The sequence below is a fragment of the Canis lupus genome, chromosome 25, assembly GCF_011100685.1.
Source record: "Canis lupus familiaris isolate Mischka breed German Shepherd chromosome 25, alternate assembly UU_Cfam_GSD_1.0, whole genome shotgun sequence".
In the NCBI taxonomy this organism is placed as follows: Eukaryota; Metazoa; Chordata; class Mammalia; order Carnivora; family Canidae; genus Canis; species Canis lupus.
Genome location: NC_049246.1, coordinates 49,482,193 through 49,502,744, shown reverse-complemented (window position 1 = coordinate 49,502,744; position 20,552 = coordinate 49,482,193). Strand labels below are relative to the sequence as shown.

Genomic DNA, 20,552 nt, shown 5'->3' with positions numbered 1-20,552 from the left:
CGGCCCTCTGCCCCCCACCCCCGAGGTGCACTTTGAAGCGGAAGCCCTGCTTGTGAATGGTTTATGGCACAGCCGCCCTGTTCTAGCTTCGACGTGGGGGGGGGGGGCGACCAGCCAGGCGGCACAACTTCGCGGGTGGGGTGGGGACCCAGACAGAGCGCCTCCCCTTGGGGCCGGAATCCGGCAATGAGCCAGAGCCCCCTCTCCTTTCCAGCAAGAGGAGGGTGGGTGTCTGCGGGCAGAGTCCAAGGCGGGCTGCGAGGCCTCCCCGTCCTGCCGTCGGGGGGCGGGGACAGGAGCGGCCACTCTGCCTCGCGTCCACGGGGGACTTCGCTCCGGGGTCAGCACCACTGGGGGCGCCGGGAAACACGGGAAACATTCCCCGTGTCCTCCGTTTCCGTGGCTGCTAAGCTGGGGCCCCCGTGGCCTCGACAGCACCCTGCCCTCCTTCCTCGGCCGGGCACTCAGGCCCGCCCCGCTGCTCTTGGGCATTTCTGCCGTCATTTCACTCGCCACCAAGCAGGCACGCGGGCAGGGCCTTGGTCTCGGGCCCCCCAACAGTGCGCCACGCACACGCACGGGCAGCTGAAGCACAGATGTGTGTGCTTGCTCGCTCGCTCTCCCCCAGTCCTGGAGGGGGCGGGCCGAGCCCAGGGCGCCGGCAGGGTTGCTCCTTCCAGGCCCGAGGGAGAACCTGTTGCTGCCCCCCTTGGCTTCCCGGCGGCTGTTTTCTCCCTGTGTCTTCACGCAGCTCCCCCCTCCCAGATCCGTGTCCTCATCTCTCCTTCCAAGCACACCTGTCACGTGGGACTGAGCTCACCCTAATGACCTCGCTTTTACCTCTGCAAACACCCCAGCTCCAGGTGAGGTCACCGTCTGAAATATCAGGGCCTGAACTCCAACGTAGGAGAAAGGGGGACACGATTCAACCCATAACCCAACCTGCAGGGCTTTTCCAGGGCACTGGGTCCACCACCGGGGTTTATGGGAGAAACTGAGGCAGGGAGCGGGAACATGGGCAGCAACAGCAGCTCCCATCCCGGGACGCTCCATTCTAGGCGCTCGCTGGGTGCCAGGAACTGAACTGCGCGTAGCTCGTGCGTGGCCCACCCAAGCCCGACGCCCACCCCTGAGGCAGGTGTGTGGGCATCCGTGATGCCGATGAGGACGTCACCCGCCAGAAGGGCGGGGAGCAGAAACCAGTCCCTGGATGTGGGTGCTTAGCGCTTGCTCGTCCCCTCATTTAGTTAAGCTCCCTGTGGGGTGCTGGCTCCCTGAGGTCTTCTCTAGGGCCCAGCCCGGCTCCCGCTTCTCCTTTGCTCCCCGGGGTCACCAGGTAGGTGTCTGTCGAGGCCCTGTGCGCCTCCAGCCGAGCGCCTGCCCACGGCCCGCAGGGTTTACCGGTGATAGGAGAGTTACCGCCTCATGCAGAGCCCCCGCCCCCCAAGGCCAAAATAACCCAGATCGCCGGCGGAGTCCCGGGCGGCTGTGTCCGTCCTCCACCTGTGGCAAGAACCTTGACATTGCTCGGTCCCCGGCCACCTGCAGGGTTCTTGGCAGTGATCACCACTGCCGCCCCGAGCCCACGCCCCCTCCCTCACCTCTCTGTCTCCCCACCCGCCCTGCCATGAAGTCCAGACACCGACAACACCCAGGACATGTCCCAGACAAGGCGACAGACCCGTTCCATCGGTCTAAGCTTGGGGAGGGGGGTGGGTCGGGTCACGGAGTCAAGACGGCCTGAGTGCTCTGGACTGCAGGTTGGCCCTCCCGCCCACGCCCCACGCCCACGCCCACGCCCAGGCTGGGGAGGAGGGGCTCCGGCAACGCTTCTGATCCTCCTGGGCCGCAGTCGGAGGGAGAGAGCGGGTCGGCCCGGGAGCGTGTAGGCAGATGGACCCGGAGCGCGTGGGCAGCGACGAGAATGGGATGGAGCCAACGTGCCACCACCACGCTAGGTGCAGGAAGTGGAGAGGTGACAGTGTTAGCTGGAGTATAAATCCTTGGCCACGCAGTTCCTCAAATACCGATGATTAATATTAATATTGCCTCCTCCTCCTGCGTGGGGGCGCAGTGAGGCCAGCGGCTCCTGTGCCTTGGGGGTGGGGGGGGCGGAGCAGCTGGCGGGGAGGAGCCCGGTGCCCGGGGCCGCTCGTTTGTACAGGAATCCTGGAAACGTGAAGGCTCTGTTGGGCGCCCTTCCCAGGACGTGTGTCCCGTCCATCTCCCGAGACGCTAATCTCCCACGGACCCAGATGGGCTCTGTCGTGCCTTCTGGATAATGTTTCCCATGATTTACGTGTTATGACCTTTTTCAGTGTAAACTTGTGGGGCTGCCGTTCCCGTTCTATCAGGAGCTGGCTGATTTGGTCGAGGAAGGGAGATGCGTACAGGTGAGGGGTGGGCTGAGGCCTCGGGCTGGGGAGGACCGTCCTCTTCATAAGGGCCAGGCCCGCAGGTGGAGAGAACCCCTCCCAGAGTGTTTGTGTCCGGTGGGGAATGGGATCCAGGGGCAGAGGGGGTGTCCAGGTCCCAGGAGATGACCTTGGCTCTTTCCGTGGACTCAAGGCCTGGGGTCTCCTGCTGGAGGCCCTGAGCTCGATCGACCCCTGGCTCCCCCAGGGCAGGCCGGGCATCTGGGAATTTTGCAATCTGGAAGCGAAGAAAGCAGCTCCCCATGGACACCCCGTCTGCACACTGTGTGCTGTCATCTCGTGTCGTTTTTCTTTGGAATTGCCCAAAGGAGACGTGCTGGCGTGGCTAAAGGCCTCTGCAGGACCCCGCAGGACAGCACAGGGCAGACCTGGACCCTGCCTGCTGGGGCCACGGCTGCCCAGCTCGGTCTTCCCGAAGCCTCTACACGGGGTACGTGTGTGTGTACAGGTGCGCACACAGGTGTGCATGCCCATGTGTCGTCAGTGCCGGAGGGACCAGGCCCCGAGACGGGTGCACGAGGCCTCTCCGGGTGGTGCCAACACCGAGGGAAGCTGGTGCTGCCTCAAGGAGGAGCCAGCCAGGCGATGGAGTTGAGGTCTGGCCGGTGTCCCAAGAGCTCCGGCCCTTCCAGGGGCACCGGGCAGTAGTTCCAGCCGAGAGAGAGATTCATGGGTCCTGCTCCCTAGGATCCTGTGTGGGAGCTGGGGGGGGCTCTGCTGGCCCCTCGTCCGTGGACAGCTCTGTATCAGCTGTCCCCCCGCCCGCGCCCCAGGGCTGTGACCTGGTGACTTGCAGCTCCCAGGCTGGAAGCCTTTGACCTGGAGGCCACTCGCACCCCCTGCTGGTGTCCGCAGATATGGCAAAGGGCTCACAGGCCAGCAGGTGGGGCCTGGGACGCCCTGCCCCTTGGGGACCTGTGTCTGCACCATTAGCTGGCCCGCGTGGACCCAGCCCCCAGCCAGATCCTCCTCCTTAGCCGCAGACCGCGGCCCTCCTGGGGTTTCTGCGCAAGGACCCCAGCCTTACCTGTACCTACAGGTGCTCCTCCTGCTGTGCGTACAAGGCTCTGGGGGCTGGACAGGTGCATGTGCAACCCACGGTGAGCACAGGGCTTAGCCGTAGTCGGAGAACACGACGGCGTAGCATGAGTGCAGGGCAAGGAGGCGGGGAAGGCTTGGGGGAGCCAGCGGGGGAGCGCTGACCCCGGACAATGGCGATGGGACACCCGAGGGACACGGTCTCCATCTCACCACCGGGACGTGGTCTGGAGAGCGGCGGGCGCTTCGGGGGAGGCAGCCGCCGAGGAGCCGGACCCACGGAGGGGCTGAGGCCAGCCTCACCCGCGTTCCCAGGCCTGGGCCCGTCCCACTCGGACCGCGGCGTCAGGGACGGCGGCTTCTAGAACGTTTTACAACGACCCACGACATAAACGACCTCACATCCTTTCTCGTCCCTTCTAAAGCGAAACGACTGTCCCTTTCCCGACTTTCCCGGGCCGACTCCGTGCTGCGAGGTACAGAAGAGGACAGGGAAGACCGGGCTGCACGGACGTCTTTATTATTCCTGGGAGGGGGGCGGGGTACACAGCCACGTTGCAGTCACCGAGCTCGTTAAAAATATCTCAATAAATAAAACAAATAAGCAACATATACACTGAAACAGAAAATATTTTAAAAATGGTTAGCTGAGCAAATCAGGAGAAAGAGAAGAGGCGAGGTGTGAGGAGGATTCCAGGCTTACGTGGAACAGTCATGCAGAGGCTGCGGGGCGGGGAACGCGAGGTTCTTTTTCTGAGAGCCTTGGTCCAGTTTAAACAGAATTGTACAGGAATGCATTTCTGTTTTATTAAAAAAATATACATTAAAAAGGCACTTGGAAGGAAATACAAATCCAAAATTTAAATCCTTGTAAATATGTTCCTGAATCTAGAGATTTTCAGAAAGAATACATCCACCCCTCCCCCCCAACAACAACAACAAAAAATAAAACCCAGAAGAAAAGATCCAAACAGTGGCGAGGATGCCAAGGAGCATGTCACCGGCGAGGAGGACCGCGAGTGGCATGCCCTGTGTGGGGACCGTGTCTGGGGACGAGGTGGCGCGGTCCGGGGTCTTCCCTTCCATGCTGCCGTCCCCTTGTCTGAACGCTGTGCCGAGAGCGGGCTGGGCGGCCCCCTTGAGGTCGTTCAGGTTTCAGAAGTGACAGACGAGGAGGCGTCCCAATTCCGCTGAGCCTCGGCCCCACAGGACAGCCTGCAAGACACGGAGGAGGCAGGTGAGACCCCACTGCGCACGGGTGGGGGTGTGTGTGCTGTGGGTACGTGTGTGGCACACATGTGGTGTGTATGTGGGTGTGCGTGGCGTGTGGTGTGCGCGCAGGCCGAGGCCATCTCATCCCGCGGTCACTCGTGCCTCTGGCACCCCCCTGTGGGGGGCGTCCACAGGCCCGCGGGTGACCGTGCAGCGCATCCCGCCCACAAGCCCCGCCGCCCCAGCATGGCCCGTGGGGATGGCCTGCGAGGCCTCGGGTCGGGAGTGGTGCAGACGGGGCCACGCTCTCCCCCAGACCCCTGCTGCTCCTGCCCAGCTGACCTTGCAGCCTGGGCGGTGGGGTCAGAGGAAGACTGGGGGGTGGCAGAGACGGGGAATGGGGGCCAGGGGGTACCCCCGCCGGCGTGTTCGGTCAAGGACCCTATGCCTGCTGGAGACATCCTGCATCCGGGTGCCGATGGGGAAGCCTGAGGACGGCGGCCCACACCTTGCCCCAGGGTGGTGGCTCGTGGCTCCAGCGACTTCCAACCTGTCACCGGCCGTTCTGGGGGCGGGGGGCTGCTGATGGCCTGGCCCTGCGGGACCCCAGGATGGCATCCTCCCCAGGAGCCCCTGAACCCTGTTAGGGAGTCTTTAAGGCTGGCTGCGGGGTGCTCTGGGTCCCGCCTTCAGTGCCTCCCCCGGGGCCTGACGCACAGGGTGTGCACTTCCACTTCAGGAGGGTGGACAGACGGGGCCAGATCAACGTCACAACCAGACGAGACAAGTTGATGCATCGAGAGCCCCCCAAGGGCCCCCTTTGTGCCAGGGCTGCCCTGGAAGTGGGGGTGAGCTGGCCCATGAGACGGGCCTTCGCCCTGATGCACCGTGGGGGGCGGCTACAGACCTCAGGGCTGAGCCTGGAGGAGGAGGACTATGAGGAGGAAGAAGAGGAGGAAGAGGGGAGAAGGAGAAGGAGGAGAGGAGGGAGGGGAGGGGAGGGGGGGGGTAAGGAGAGAGAGGAGGAGGAAGAGGGAAGAAGTGAAGGAGGAGGGGAGGAGGAGGGGAAGGGGAAGATGGGGGGAGAGGAGAGGAGGAGGAGAGGATGAGGAGGAGGAAGGGAGGAGGAGATGAGGAGGAGGGGAGGAACGGGGAGGAAGGAGGGCTGCCTGAGGCCGGCAGGGGCCTGGGGTCGGGAGGAGTCAGGAATGGCTTTACCAAGGAGAAGGGTCAGCATGAGGAATGTCCCTGCAGGAGCGGTGGAGGTGGAGGACAGGCACCCCACGGCCTGGGACCACGATGTGTAAAGGCACCAAAACACGAAGGGTTTTGGATAGAGCAGTGAGTGACGTCTCCATCGGGGTGGGGGGGTGTCCCTGATGCTCCTGCGCAGGGGGCAGCACGCCCTTTCCTCCTGTCCCTGTCCCCCCAGCTCCCTCCCCACAGAGCCCCAGAGACCTCCAGAAGCCCCCGCTGAGCCAGGACAAAGGTCCCAGGACGCTCAGACACTGCCCCCCAGACACGCGGCGTGCTTCCGCGCACACTTCCCTTCTTTCCAGCCCCCAGCACCCCACCTACGCGGGCCTTCCTGAGCGGCCCCGGCACAAAGTCAACGGCCGCTCTCGGAGAATGTGGTTGTAATTAGATAATGACTCGGGGGGCAGCGAGAGAAAGCTGAATGGGAGCCTTCCTCCGAGGGAGGGAATAATTACAACAGTTTTTGATATATGAGCTGCGCCAACCCTCCAAGGGGAAACACGGACCGTCCATGAAGAGCAAGAAACGACAGAGGCCGTCCGTCCCCAGCAGTGGTGACTTCAGGGTGTGCCGCGTGCTCGCCCGCGGGGCCCGGGCGCGGGCAGAAAGGGGCAGGTTCCCTAGTCTTCTTGACCGGGAGCCCGTGGGCCTGGCCTCCTTGATGTCGCCCTGACCCCAGCCACGTCTGCGGACATGGGCAGCGCTCTCGGCAGCAAATACGAAACAGCTGGGGCCCAGGACAGCCTCCCGCATAGACCAGCCACCTGAAACCGTGCGCTGGGACCTGTGTGCAGTCCGCTCCCTGCATCTGCCTGCCTTGCAGGGGAGGGGGGTGGCGGGCAGAGCTGCAGAGCAGCGGCTACCCTGGGAGAGCGCCTCTACTCCTCTCGCCCACGCCCTTGGGCACGAACGCACAGGAAAGGGTCTGCATTGACTCTCATTTCCAGGACCTGACCCAGGAAGTGAAACACCAACGCAAACTCTCCAAAAAGTGAGGCAGGGGGCTGAAGGGGGAAGAGTGTCTTATAAGGCCTTCCACGCATCCACCCACCCACCATCCATCCACACATCTACCCACCATTCTCCCTTCCGTTCCATCTAACTATTCACCTATCATCTATCCATGTACCCACCCACTCATCCTCCATCTACCCATCCATCTTCCATCTATCCACTCATCCTTCCATCTACCCACCCACCCATCCTTCCATTTATCCACTTATCCTTCCATCTGCCCACCAATCCTTCCATCTACCCACCCACCCATTTTCCATCTACCCACTCATCCTTCCATCTCTCCATCCTACCCTTCCATCTACCGATCCACTCATCCTTCCACCTACTCACCCACCCATCCTTCCATCTACCTACTCATCCTTCCATCTACCCAGCCATCCATCCTTCCATTTATCCACTCATCCTTCCATCTACCCATCCATCCTTCCATCTACCCATCCATCTTCTATCTATCCACTCATCCTTCCATCTACCTACTCATCCTTCCATCTACCCACCCATCCATCCTTCCATCTACCCACCCATCTTCCATCTATCCACTCATCCTTCCATCTACCTACTCATCCTTCCATCTACCCAGCCATCCATCCTCCATCTACCCACCCATCTTCCATCTACCCACTCATCCTTCCATCTCTCCATCCTACCCTTCCATCTACCGATCCACTCATCCTTCCACCTACTCACCCACCTATCCTTCCATCCACCCATCCTTCCATCTATTCAGTCATGCTTCCATCTATCCTTCCATCTCCCCACCCATTCTCCCATCTACTCATCCACCCACCCTTCCATCCACCCACCATTCCGTCCATCTACCCATCCGCCCCTCCTTCCTTCTATCCATCCTTTCATCCATCTTTCTAACATATATTGAGCATCTATCATGTGCCATAAATGCTACTAGTTGTTTAAAAAGCCCAGAAATGAACCAGAGAAATATAACAGGGGAGAAAAAACATGTTTGAAAACAACTAGAACCCAGTGTAGACAGGGACAATGTTTTTAAAGGAAATGCAAGTAAGCCTCTGCTGCCAGAAAGGGAAGGGACCCAGTACCTTGAACTTTGCTGGGCTGCCAAAAAAAGCAGGGCAGTGAATAAGGGTGGAGGGAAGTGGGCACAGATGTGTGATCTCTGGTCAGTATAGCATTCACGTGTGCACGTGCGCACACACACACACACACACACACACTGCCCTGCGATTTTGCCAGTGGAGGCTGGAGGGGAAGAATGGGGAGGTTCGGGAAGCCAGGAACTGCCCACAGAAACCCGGGGCCTGGCCATTGAGGACTTGCCCTGGCCCTCACTGCCCCCTTCAGCATGAAAGTGGAGGAGTCTGCCTCCAAGGGCCCTGACATTGTCCAGGTCACTCGAAGGGCCACCACCTGCCAGTCCGCTCCTGCTGTCACCTGTGGTCTCTCTCCTCCCAGTCACTACGCCAAAAACAAAGACCAGCCTCCAACTCGGCAGGGGTGCTGGGGGGTGGGGAATGTGCCCTGTGGAGATGAATAGTAATGAAGCCAGCAGGGGAGCGGAGCACCGCCACCTACCCTGGTGGGTCTTGCCCATCCCACACAGGCCAGACCCCCCCCACCCCCGGCGCCCGGACAGTCACCCAGCACCGTTCTTCAGCGGGGCCCTCGGTCCCCTCCCCGGGCCTGGACACAGCCTCCTGACCATCTGAACACGGCTCCCCGGAGCTGGCTGGAGGCACGGCTCCCACTCGCTGACATCTATCCTACGGGCCATAAATACGAGAAGAAAACCAGGGATGGTTCACGTCAGGTGGGTGTGGACCACGGCGGGGAGACAGTGGGCTGAGCGTCTCCCAAATGGCCTGGGGCTCGGGCACAAGCTTTCGGAGCAGCGGGATTTGTCATTCGGAGAGACGCCAGGAACGTCTGCATGGAGGGAAGGACCAAGCAGGAACCAAGGAGAGGGCTCTGGGAAATGGGGAAATGGCAGAAAGCAGGGAAGTGGAATGTGTTTTAAGCAATGGAAGCAGAATAAATAGCCACTGATGAAAAGCGATCAATAAACCAGACCCTGAGTCACGGAGGTCTCCAGCCTCTGAGCAAAAGGCCAAGAATGTGGAAGGAGGAGACGCAGCCACGAGCGAGGAGCCGAGGGAAGTGTCCCCACGCTCAGGGAGGGCTGACCGTCCCAGACACAAAGGAACAGGGGTCCTGGTCCTGGTCCACCAGCTGACGACGCGGGCGGCCGTGCCCCACCAGCAGGCGCCTCTGGGCCCCGGGAGCTCCGAACGCCGCCCACGCTTCCACACGGGAGAGGAAGCAACGCAGAAGCAGCCCCGGGTGGCTTCCTGGGTGCGGCCACCCGCCGACGGGCCATCCCAGGCCCGGGCCGCTTCCGTGGAGAGGAGGCCCCCGGGACCGTTCGGGGAGCAGAAGAAACAGGGGAAGGCGGTCGGGGCCTCGGAAAACACACCCCCCGTGGCCACTTCCGGGGCAACACTCCCGGGAACGGGGCTCCACGCAGACGAGGACGTGGGCCTCTGACTCTGCAGGCGGTCACCTACCCAAGGTCCCACCGCCACACCAGCAGGCACGAGCGCGGGTAGGAGACGCCTCGGAGGCCGAGGGTAAAGCGCAGCCGCCTCTGCGGGGCCCCAGGAGCCCACGCTCCGGCCAGCCCAGGGCCCCGGGGGGGCGAGTGGGGGCGGCAGGACCGCACACAGGCCGCCCGAGGCAGCCGCGGCCGCCACGCCAGCTTCCCACTCTTCACCAAACTGGCTCACGGAGAAGTCGGACCTCCCAACATCTGTAAGGCAAGCTGACCAGGTTGTGGAAGATCTGTATCTGCCCTGCGAAGAATCCGGAACCAGGAGGCTTTACAAGGGCATTAAAGGAGAATCTTCCGGGACCCGGTCATTTCTGACGGTATTGGTTAAGCTGTTCCAGAATTTGCAGATGAGGAGACACTTCTCATCTTATTTTATTTATTTTTACAGTTTGTTTATTTTGCTGAGGGCTATTTTTTTTAAGAGCAGTCTTAGTTCAAGGCAAAATTGCGAGGCGGGTAGAAAATATTCCACGCGGCCCCGCCCCCCCCACCATGCACAGCCTCCCCCATAAAATGCCGAAGAGACACCACTCTGACTCCTGTCCACAGGGCGTAAGAATCCAAGGCCAGGTCCTGCCACCCGTGACTCCGAATGCAGAGACGCTCAGTAGGACGTCAGCAAACCAAGCCAAGCTGTGGATTTGAAGAATCTCCTCCTTATAACCCAGAAGGGTTTACTCCAGGAATGCTGGTCTGTTAGTATTCGGAAATGTGGTGCAAGAAAGGGTCAGGAGCTCGGAGCTCCGGAGATCCTGAGGCATGGAGTGTGAAGCCACGAACATTCTAGAAGCTCCTGGGAAGACAGGAACTGAGCTCAGGCCTCGAGCTGAATCCCAGCGCTGCCACCCACGGCCCCTGCGGCCTTGGGAAAGTGGCTTCAGCTCTCTGGGCCTCAGCCTGTGCATCTGTAGAAATGCCCACCCCCCCGGTGCTGTGGGGGTTCAGGGAGCCATAGCACGACAGAGGCCTGGGGCCTCACCTGGTTCGTGTCCAACACTGTGGTCACCCGAGAGGGCCGGCTGCTGTTTCTTCCCCAGCTGGGTCCCCGCCTGGTACACAGTAGGTGCTCAATAAACACTCATGGAAAGAGGCCCGCGGTGAAGAGATCGGATGGTCCCCAGCGTGATGCTGGTGCGGGAGTGACGTGCCAGCCGCCGTCTAGGACCCTCTCTCTACCGGGTTCCATTCCACTCATGCCTTCCAAGTCTCTGCCAGCAGCACCCGCATCGCACCGGAGCTCACGAGGACGCAGAAGCAGGAATCAACGTCTATCCTCTGCCAAATCCCCAGCTCTTCGAAGATGCCCCTAGACAATCAGGAACAGCTGAGCACGCCCAGGCTGCGGCGTGCACGCCCCAGGTCAGCAAGGTCACCTGCTGCAGCCGAGACCCGCCGTGACGCGCAGAGACGCAGCTGGTCAGGGACCAGGCTGGGAGAGGATGCGGGCACCCTGATGCTCCCTGTTGGGGGCCATCCCCCCGGCAGGTGGCCAGGCCTGGAGGTCCCTGTAATTCCGCCTGACAGCCCCAGACACACAGGCAGGGGCTGGGGGGACACAAAGTGGACACAGCTGTGCAGCCGGCCTGTGACCCCCACTGCCATTCCCCCTAAGGGAAGGGCAGCAGGGGTGCCAGTGACAGGCCCTGGAGGCTCTGAGGTCACTTGCACAGCTGAGGGGCTTTGCGCCTTCAGAGAATTTGGGCTCTGGGTGCGGGGTGGCTGTGCGTGCAGGGTGGCACTGGGCAGCCCGGCCAGCATGAGCTGTGCCAGTGAGGGGCCGGCACGAGCCCACTCCCCAGCGCCGCCCTGCCCCGGTGGCTGTCCCTGTGACAAATGCCTTATCCCGAGATGCAGGATATAAGAGGCTTTGCTTTCAGAGGAGAGAATGTGCTGCTTCCTTCCGGGACGGATCTGCGGGCGGCTCTAGTCAGGTGCAAACGGACCAACCCTGGCAGACAGGAGCCCAGACCTGCCAGGGGCAGGTGCCAGGCTCACCTGGCTGGCCTGAAAGGTGGAGATGCAGCCGCCCCTGCTGGCTGCTGGCTGCTGGGTGGGGTCCAGCACACGGGGGTCCTCAGGGGGCAGAGGGGGTTAACCTCAAGGCTCAGGCCCCCACCCCTCCCTGCCAACCTCTGTGCACCTGTTCTAGGGTCCAGAGGGGCAGAAGGATAGAGAAGTCTCCATGGCAAACAACAAAGAATCCGCTTCTAAGTCAGAAGGCAGGAACTGAGCTGTCCCCTTGCAGGTCACACTCTGTTGCCTGACCTGGATTTTCTGAGGAGCGTCGGAGGACCCAGTGAGCACCCCTGGGGGATGATGGTGGAGCTGCGAGGGGGCAGTAAAAGGCAAGCTGTCCTCGCTGAGGCAAACCCAAATCTTGTAAGATTTGTACAAGGCTCCTCTGGCTCCCTGCCCTCCCGCCTGGGTCCCACCCCCGCCCCGGGGTCCCCGTCCCGTACGGGGTGGCCTGTGCACTGTCCCTGGGCCAAGCTGGGGCTCCGACAGGCAGGACACCCTGGGCCCTCTCTGCTGGCCCCCGGGCCCGTCTCCAGAGTCGGAGGGAGGCCGCGGCCACGGGTTCTCACAGGCCACAGCGCTCCGCAAAGCAGGCCAGGGGCGCGATCTAGGGGCTTCTCTGCTGGGGATGGCTGGTGGCCGGGGCGCCCCTGTCGCACCCGCAAGGTTCCCGGGACACCTTCGGGCTGACGGGCTTCTGCTGCCAGGGCAGCGGCGCATCTCCGGAGGGACCTCCGGGAGCCCAGCCCTGTGTCCCCTGGTCCGGGCTGTGCTGAGGCGTCTGGGAAGGCTGCTGGGAGGCCCGCACAGGCCGTGCCCTCGGGCCGCTCTCGCTCCCACGGGAGCCCGGCCTTACAGACGCCCCTTGTGCGGGGCACCTGCGCTCAGGGCCCGGGGCCGGGGTCACGGGGGCGGGGGCCGAAGGGCGAGCCCAGGCTGTGCCCCCGCCCCTAGCTCCACGGCTCAGGAGTCTGACCCCTGGCCCGCCTGCCGTGCGTGAGGAAGAGGAATCCCGCTTGGAATGCCCGTGTTCGTGGGGCCGGGGCTCATCTTGCGCGGCTCCCCGGCGGCGGCGGCGAGCTGTTGGCCTGGCTCCTTCGGGGGCGTAGGAGTCTCTCGCCAACTTGGAAGCAGAGCTCTCTCCATCTCTGTCTCCATCTCTGTCCTTGGCCTTGGCTTCGGGGATCGGAGCCGACGGTGTCTGGGATGGCCCGGCTGCCAAGGAGAAGTGCTTCTGAGAGCAGCTTGCCTCCGCCTACGGATTCCCTCTGCGTGGTGCCCCCGGGGTCCCCGCCTCGGGGAGATGGGGCTCCAGGGCGCTCCAGGCCGGCTCTCTCAGTTCCCGAGGGAGCTGTGGCAGGAAGCCCCGTGTCCACGCCAGTGACTCCCAGTATTGATCCTGTCCAGCCTTCCTCTGGGGGAGGCCTTCCCATTCCTCCTCCATGAGTCACAGGACACTGCAAAGGAGACCCTCAAGCTCAGAGGCCGTCCCGAGTAACCAGGTCATAGGAGGGGGCAGCCTCCTCCCGGGCCTCGGGGCCTCCAAATAAATCCAGGAACTACCTCGACCGGTGAATTATGATTTCTCCAGATGTCACTAACTTTAGCTTCCAAATAAAACCCACTAGCAAAAGAAGGTGGTGTGAAAAACGAGCCTGCAGGGCCCGATTGCAGGCTGGTGGCCGCAAGAAGTGCCTGTGGGGCTGACCCACCCGGTGACGTCACCGCAGAGATGAGGAGCTGGGACCTGCGGCCGGAGGTGACTTGGGCCAAGTCACCAGGCAGGCGCAGAATCGCCCCGGAACTCAGGTCCGCTCAGCCCCGAGGCCCGAGACAGAAATCCCTTCCCGTACGACTGACCTCATTCCTACACCTGTCACGTGGGTCCAGACAAGGAACACTGACCTAATAAATGTCTTTGCACACTTGACAGATGAGGATCTGAGGACACAACCCTCCCCGGGGACCGCGGCGGCGGCGGCTCAAGGGCAAAGGAACCCAAGGTCCGCTGATGTCAGGCTGCCAGTCGGATGCATGTCGTGAGTCCAACCTGCTGCCTGTCCCACACCAGCCCTCGTGGGACGACAACAGAAGCTATGGTAACAAATACGTAATAAATGTTCTAATAAAGGTGTAACGGAAGTACACGAGATCTACAACTATCGGCCGTACGAGAGAAGCATATGTGACAAACCTAATGATTACAGCAAGGTCTAACGCGTGCTAGGATAAAGGTATGAGGACGTACGTAGTCAAGGCAGAGGAGGCGACGTTACACCTCTGGGCGGGCCCGGGGTGGGGGTAGCTCCTCACAGAAGGGGGCTTGGGGCTGGGGCTTTCAGGACCTCTAGTCCCCCAGGGGGAGGAAGGGTGAAAGGACCCCAGGACACTTTTAGGTGGGGAGGAAAGGGGGCTTTGGGGGCAATGGAGAGCTGCGACTCTGGGGAGGGGTCTGGGGGGCAGGACCCCACAAGGCCACGATGGGGGGGCGGTGTGAAGTGACGGGGATGCTGGTGTGACCAGGCTTGCTTTGCACGGGTAGCTGTGGGGTGGGCCTCAAGGACTGCTAGAAGGCGAGACGCCCACCAGCGGGGCCCCGGGCAGGGCACGGGGACCACAGGAGGGGTCGTGACCCCAGGAACAAAATAGAGAAAAGGAGAGAAGTTGCTTGGCAGGGTGGGGGCACAGCGAGAGCAGAGCTGGCAAGGCCGAGGTGGAGGTGTTTGCAGGACACCCCGAGGTCGGGTTGGTCCACCCAGCAGGATGTCCAGCCCCGACCCCCGGGAGGGGGCGGGGAGCTTCACACCCAGCTTCTGAGAGAGGCTGACGTCGCCCTGCCCTCTAAGGGATGATGAGGAAACAGCCAACTGGCTCTGGCTGGATTCGAACCCAGACCCGGGGCTCACTCCCCCAGCTCTGTGCTCCCTGTCCACGACAGACTGGATGTGGACACTTGGGGGAGCAGAGGGAGAGGAGGCGGCAGGTGGGTCCCTGAAGAGCCCACGGGGGGCGCCAGCTGGCAGCAGCCCTGCGGGAGGGAGGCCCGCCCCCCCAGAGGAGCTGGGTCGCACCTGGCAGGTGGGGTCACAGGTGAGCTCGGGAAGGCCAAGGACCGTCAGGGGCAGGCGGGCGCCTTAGGAATGTCGCCTAGGCTCCTGCAGGCCAGGCCCCACGCCGCCCAGCCCCCAAACATGCCCTCCCGGAGCTGTCCCCGCAGCCACATTTCAACACGAACACTCGGAGGCTCGGGAGGCAGACACCACGCTGGCCACACAGCAGAGGACCCAAGACCTGGGGGTGCCACCCAGACTCCCCGTGTCCGCCGCGTGCCCCACCTTGTCTCTGGGGGGAACCACAGACTCCAGACGTGTGAAAGAACCTTTCCCTCTTTCTTAAATTTCTTTTTAAAATTTAAATTCTATGGGACGCCTGAGTGGCTCAGTGGTTGAGCATCTGCCTTTGGCCCAGGGCATGACCCTGGGGTCCCGGGATGGAGTCCCACGTCTGGGTCCCTGCAGGGAGCCTGCTTCTCCCTCTGCCTGTGTCTCTGCCTCTCTCTCTGTCTCTCATGAATAAATAAATAAAATCTTTTTAAAAAGTCTTTAAAAAATAGTAAAAAGGGGATCCCTGGGTGGCTCAGCGGTTTAGTGCCACCTTTGGCCCAGGGCATGATCCTGGAGACCCGGGATCGAGCCCCATGTCGGGCTCCCTGCATGGAGCCTGCTTCTCCCTCTGCCTGTGTCTCAGCCTCTCTCTCTGTGTCTTTCATGAATAAATAAATAAAATCTTTAAAAAATAATAAGAATAAAATTCATATCCTAGGTAGCTCCCACATGGTGCGATAGTCGTTCCTGGAGTACACGTCAGTGATGCATCACTTAGTACACACCTGGTGCTTATCACACCTGGTCCCCTCCCCACCTGAAACCCACCTGCCCCCATCAACCCTCAGTCTGGTCTCTGTCACTAAGAGTCTCTTATACCTTGTTTCCCTCTCCTTTTTTTCCCCTTTTCCCTCTTCCCCTGTGTTCATCTGTTTTCTTTCTTAAATTCAAAATGTGAGTGAAATCATGATTGTCTTTCTCTGGCCGACTGACTTCACTTAGTATAATACCCTCTACGTCCAACCACGTCATTACAAATGGCGAGACTGCATTCTTTTTGACGGCTGAGTGATATTCCATTACACACACACACTCACACACACACACCCCACATCTTCTTCATCCATTCATCAGCCCACGGCCTTCTGGGCTCTTTGCACAGTTTGCCTACTGTTGATAATGCTGCTATGAACATCGGGGTGCAGGTGTCCCTTCGAATCTGTATGTTTGTATCCTTTGGGCAAATACCTAGTGGTGCAATTGCGGGATTCTAGGGTAGTTCTAATTTTAACCATGAGAGAACATTCGTGAGACGACTTCCCTTGGACAGTGAAAAACGGGGATATAAACCCGTTTCCAGGAACGGATCAGCTCTGACGATGAGCTTTCCCTAAACTACTGCCACCAGCGTTTAGTTCCCAAAATTAACCTCCGGAGAAGCAGGCAACTTTCAAAATGCAAAACCGTTTACAGAAACGACCACACCTAAATCGATTTCCTTGAGTGACCCGGAGAAGATACACGGCTGTAGTAACATCAGGCGTATGTTCAGACATATTCAGAAGAATCCCAAATCCTTCCTAAGTGATGGGAGGACACCTGCTGTGCTCAGATCCTCAGTCCTTCCCACCTCTGGGAACCCTGGCTTCGGCGGACACTTGGCACGGGCGATGCACCTGGAAAATCCAACAGCACACGGGGGGCCCAGTGGGGAGCAGCGCCCTGCAGACGCCCCGGGCACGTGGACATGGACGTGGCCTTGGCTAAGCAACCCCTTCAGCCGCAGGGACATTCGCTTCCCAAGCCCGGGACTCAGTGACTTCGGATCTATTGCACGTTCTCGAACGCCAGCCCCCGGGGACTCACACTGGCCTCTGTTGGGACACACGGCGTATTTGGAAGCAGGCCGCACGCACGCAAGCTTGAAGACGTGGTTCCGCTCAGCTAGGGCCTGCTCGTGGGCAGGTGCGGGTGGGCCGTGAGCCACCCTGGGGCGCCTCGGGGGCAGGAGCTGGAGAATGAGGAGACGGCCAGCCTCACGGACAGAGGGAAGAATGGGTCAGGGGCCCACGGACTGACCTGGCCGCGGTGCCACCTCACGCGCCCGGTACGCGGCGCCCGCACTCAGTGAGCGGCTGTTAACTCGCGCAGGTGCCCGGGGGCACGCAGGTCCCTCCAGGGACAAGCCAGGCAGAGACGGAGGCGGCAAAGACCCAGGACAGCGGGGCTTATTGGACCGGTCACTCCCCCTGGAGAACGTGCACGTCTTGGCCTCCCTGCTCCGCGGGTGACGCGGCCTTAGCCCGCCGAGGGTCACCCCGACCTCTGAACTTCACTTCTATCTCTGGGCCTGTCTCCATGCCTTTCACCACCCCACCTCCTTCTTGCAGGGTGACGTCGTCACCCTCCTGCATCACCGGGGCAGGACACACAGACGGGAGTCCAGGCCGAGAGCCACGCTGGCAAGGCAAAGAGGCTACGGCCCCCGCGTGAACGCAACAAGGCGGGCGTTAGGTCTGGGAAGATGCCCAGGCAGCCAGGACCTCCGGGCGAGGGAGCAGGGCCCATGGTGTCACAGGGAGGCTCTGCTGTCGGCCGAGGGGGGTGACCCAGGGGCCCTGACCCTCCGGACTCAGTCAGGGTTACCCCACTGATCTTGAAGCCCTTGACACTGGCGCTGCCTCTGGGAAGTGTGTTATATTTTCTCCCGAAAGGGTGTCCACCGGAATCTTTCAGACGAAGAGCTGTGATTCCCAGCATTTCATTTCTGAGGCTTATACTTCTAATTTCATGATCCGTCAGTGCACGATCCGCTTTTGGTCTGCATGGGATCCCGAAGCCTCTGCCAGCGCGGGTGCCCACGCAGAGTCTTATCAGCCCACAAAGAAGCAGCACGGTCCCCTGCCTCGGGGGGTGTGCATTGTAGGCCTGAAAAGGAGTCACCCATCCCGGTGCAGTTCTGACAGCGGTGGACGATGGGAGGGCACAGCCTGGGAGAACAGGTACTCCCCAGAGCCTTCCCGGCCTAGCCCGCGATGCAACGGTTTAAAGAGCACTGCCCTCCTCCCAGACGGCTCTCCGCCCCCAGGCTCAAGTCACGAGATACAGGAACATGCTCTTTATTGCCCAATTTCTAAAAAACTCAATATCCCTGGATTGAAATTCTGCATTTATGAATTACAATCTACTCCAATAAATCCCTGCAACCCATTTTTTCTTTTCAAAATATTTTTGGATAAGAAAAAAAATGAGAAATGATGAGCATGCACACACATTTCTGGGGAAAAAAAAACTCTAAGTGAGCCACCATTTCTTTGCACGGTATACAGAATGTGTTTCTACGGGCTTCGTGAAATCGCTTGTTCTTCAGGACCCCTCCCCCAAGGGGATTCTGGGAGCGAGGCATTGGAAAATAAACTAAAGCGTTCCCTGGATGTCGTGATGGGGGAGTCCCGACCTTTGCCTGGCTCTGGAGGGCTCCTGCCTTGCACAGCAGGTGTGACCCCGGCCAGACGCCATCCCGTCCTGCAATGCTCCGTGGCCAGTGTCTGCGAGCGTGCAGCCTGGCCATGTCTCCTTTCCAATACTTTTCTCACCTACCAAATGGGCTGGTTTTACCTGTCCCACAGGGGAGTGACCACCTGGCACACGGCAGATGCTCACTTAGTGTTAGATCTGCCCCAAGTGCACTCAGTCGCAAAGGAGGCCAGTGGTGTGGGAGGGAACAAAACCCTGCTCCATGTCACATGTACTGACTTCATCAGGACTCGGGGTGTCTGTATATTGCACATTAAATAAATCAAATGGGGATCCCTGGGTGGCGCAGCGGTTTGGCGCCTGCCTTTGGCCCAGGGTGCGATCCTGGAGACCCGGGATCGAATCCCACGTCGAGCTCCCGGTGCATGGAGCCTGCTTCTCCCTCTGCCTGTGTCTCTGCCTCTCTCTCTCTCTCTCTCTCTCTGTGACTATCATAAATAAATAAAAAAAAAATTAAAAAAAAATAAATAAATCAAATGGTCTGATTTTATGGTACAAATACAAATAGAATTTCCTTTGAAATGCTTGGGAAAAATATCTACCCTGCAGAGCGTGCACGGAGCTCTGTCTAGACCCAGGAGACACAGGGATGCCAGGTTGGCAGTGACTTTAGTGCCTTTCGTATTTATATATCTGGACACATATACAATAAATAAACGTGTGTGTGTGTCTCATAGTATCACATACCACAGACGTGCACATATATGCTGCAAGCGTATACACCATATGTACGTACACCACGTATAAACGCAGACACACCCCCACCCATTCTCCTCTAAGGAGGGTCACCTTTGTCCCAAGTTTGCTCCAGCCATTACTGATGTCACCATTTGGGGGTGGATATTAGATATTCATGTTGCTTCTAACCGGCCCATCACACAGAAGCCAGTGCCCATTGAGGGCATCCAGTGACCATTGGGTCAGCCCCAGCTACTCTTGTAGGCCTCCTTCTTTGCCTCCACAACCCTCTGCTGAATCCAGGAGCTCCGGGATGGCGGGGATTTGAGAGCGGATGGATGCGGAACCTCTTGGCGCCCTGGGCCTGCTACAGCACTGGGAAGTAGGCAGCTGGGAGGTACCCCAGGAAGGCATTGGAATCCCTCTTCTTAAAAGAACATTTCTGATCACTCACATGTCAAAGAACACTCCTGGCTTCTTCCTCCCTCGCAGCATCTGCCTGGGCTGATGGGCTGGGGCTCACAGGTGCACATGGGGATCGTGTAGCTGTATTTTTTTCCAGGGATTGCAAGAAGGTTCCTGAGTTTGGAAGCCAGAAGCGATTACTTCTATTTGAAAGACAGCAGAGCAGAGATCCAAAGGCAGAAAATAAAACCAAGGAACCAGTGTCAGAGCTGAGCAGCCGAAGGGTCCAGATATTTGCTGGGTATTTCTCATGTGCGAATCTCTTCTCCCTTATCTGCACATTTTTAATGCATTTAATTATCATTTGGACTCTGACTTAACATTCCATAATAACGTCTTTTGCCAAGGAAGGCCCCACGAATCCAGAGAGCGGTGTCAACATCAGTGTTTATAAGGGAAACCAGTCTTCTACTTTCAATCCTACATCCAGAAATCCACCTTCCCCTCTAGATGCTCTTTAATCAAGCTTTGTCAATAAATAGATGTGATACAGATGTTCTGTGTAGTCTCAAGGAATTCAGGACGAATCCACTTTAAAATAAAACACTACCCTGCAAGCACATATGGAGGAAAGAAAGCTCCGACCAAACTCGGAACGGAGGCAGAGGCTCGAAAACGAGCCAATACATCTTGAGCCAAAGATAAGGAGTCAAGCGATGCTTAAGGGGCAGCGCGAAACGACCGCACATTCTCACCATCGAATGTGAGTTACTTTAAGGAAATCTGGTGTAGACAGAGATCCACATTTAGCAAACAAATAACAGAAGCCATGGTTACACCCTGGAAAAGTTTTATGATTTGCCAAAGACTTGAGTGAAAAGTGCCTTTCGGAACCGAGCTCCCCGAAAAATGAGTCGGAGATGATGCACGTCAGACAATGCTTCTAAGCAAATATCCGTTTTACGGCGCAGAGCGCACCTGTCCAAGGCTCCAGGGCCCGTGAGGTACGAGACTGTCTTTCTTCTCCTCTCAGAGCGTTTCCGTCAGGGCACGAGAGGCTCTACGGCGACAACAAACAGGCCCCCACATCTCACGGGCGCAACGCAAGACCCGCTTCCGTCCTGCGCCTTCTTCCCACCCCTTCGGAGTGGTGGGGGCACCTCTCCACACGGCCACTCAGGACTCAGGCTGGCGGAGTCTCGCCCTCTTGTAGAGGCATCGTTTGGGACATATGGTCTCCTGGTCCCTTGGGGGCAGCAGACGAGACAC

General features: G+C 59.6%; 1 protein-coding gene across 2 annotated transcripts in view; it reads right to left on the bottom strand.

Annotated features, from left to right (window-relative positions):
• Positions 1 to 3,969: 3,969 nt before the first annotated feature.
• TWIST2 (twist family bHLH transcription factor 2) overlaps positions 3,970 to 20,552 on the bottom strand; it is a 51,226-nt gene continuing 34,643 nt past the window's right edge. For both annotated transcript variants that reach the window (XM_038574375.1, XM_038574374.1), the window contains exon 2: positions 3,970 to 4,688. In XM_038574375.1, the coding sequence (XP_038430303.1) occupies positions 4,622 to 4,688 (67 nt within the window). In that variant the 3' untranslated portion in view covers positions 3,970 to 4,621. The remainder of the gene's footprint in view (positions 4,689 to 20,552) is intronic.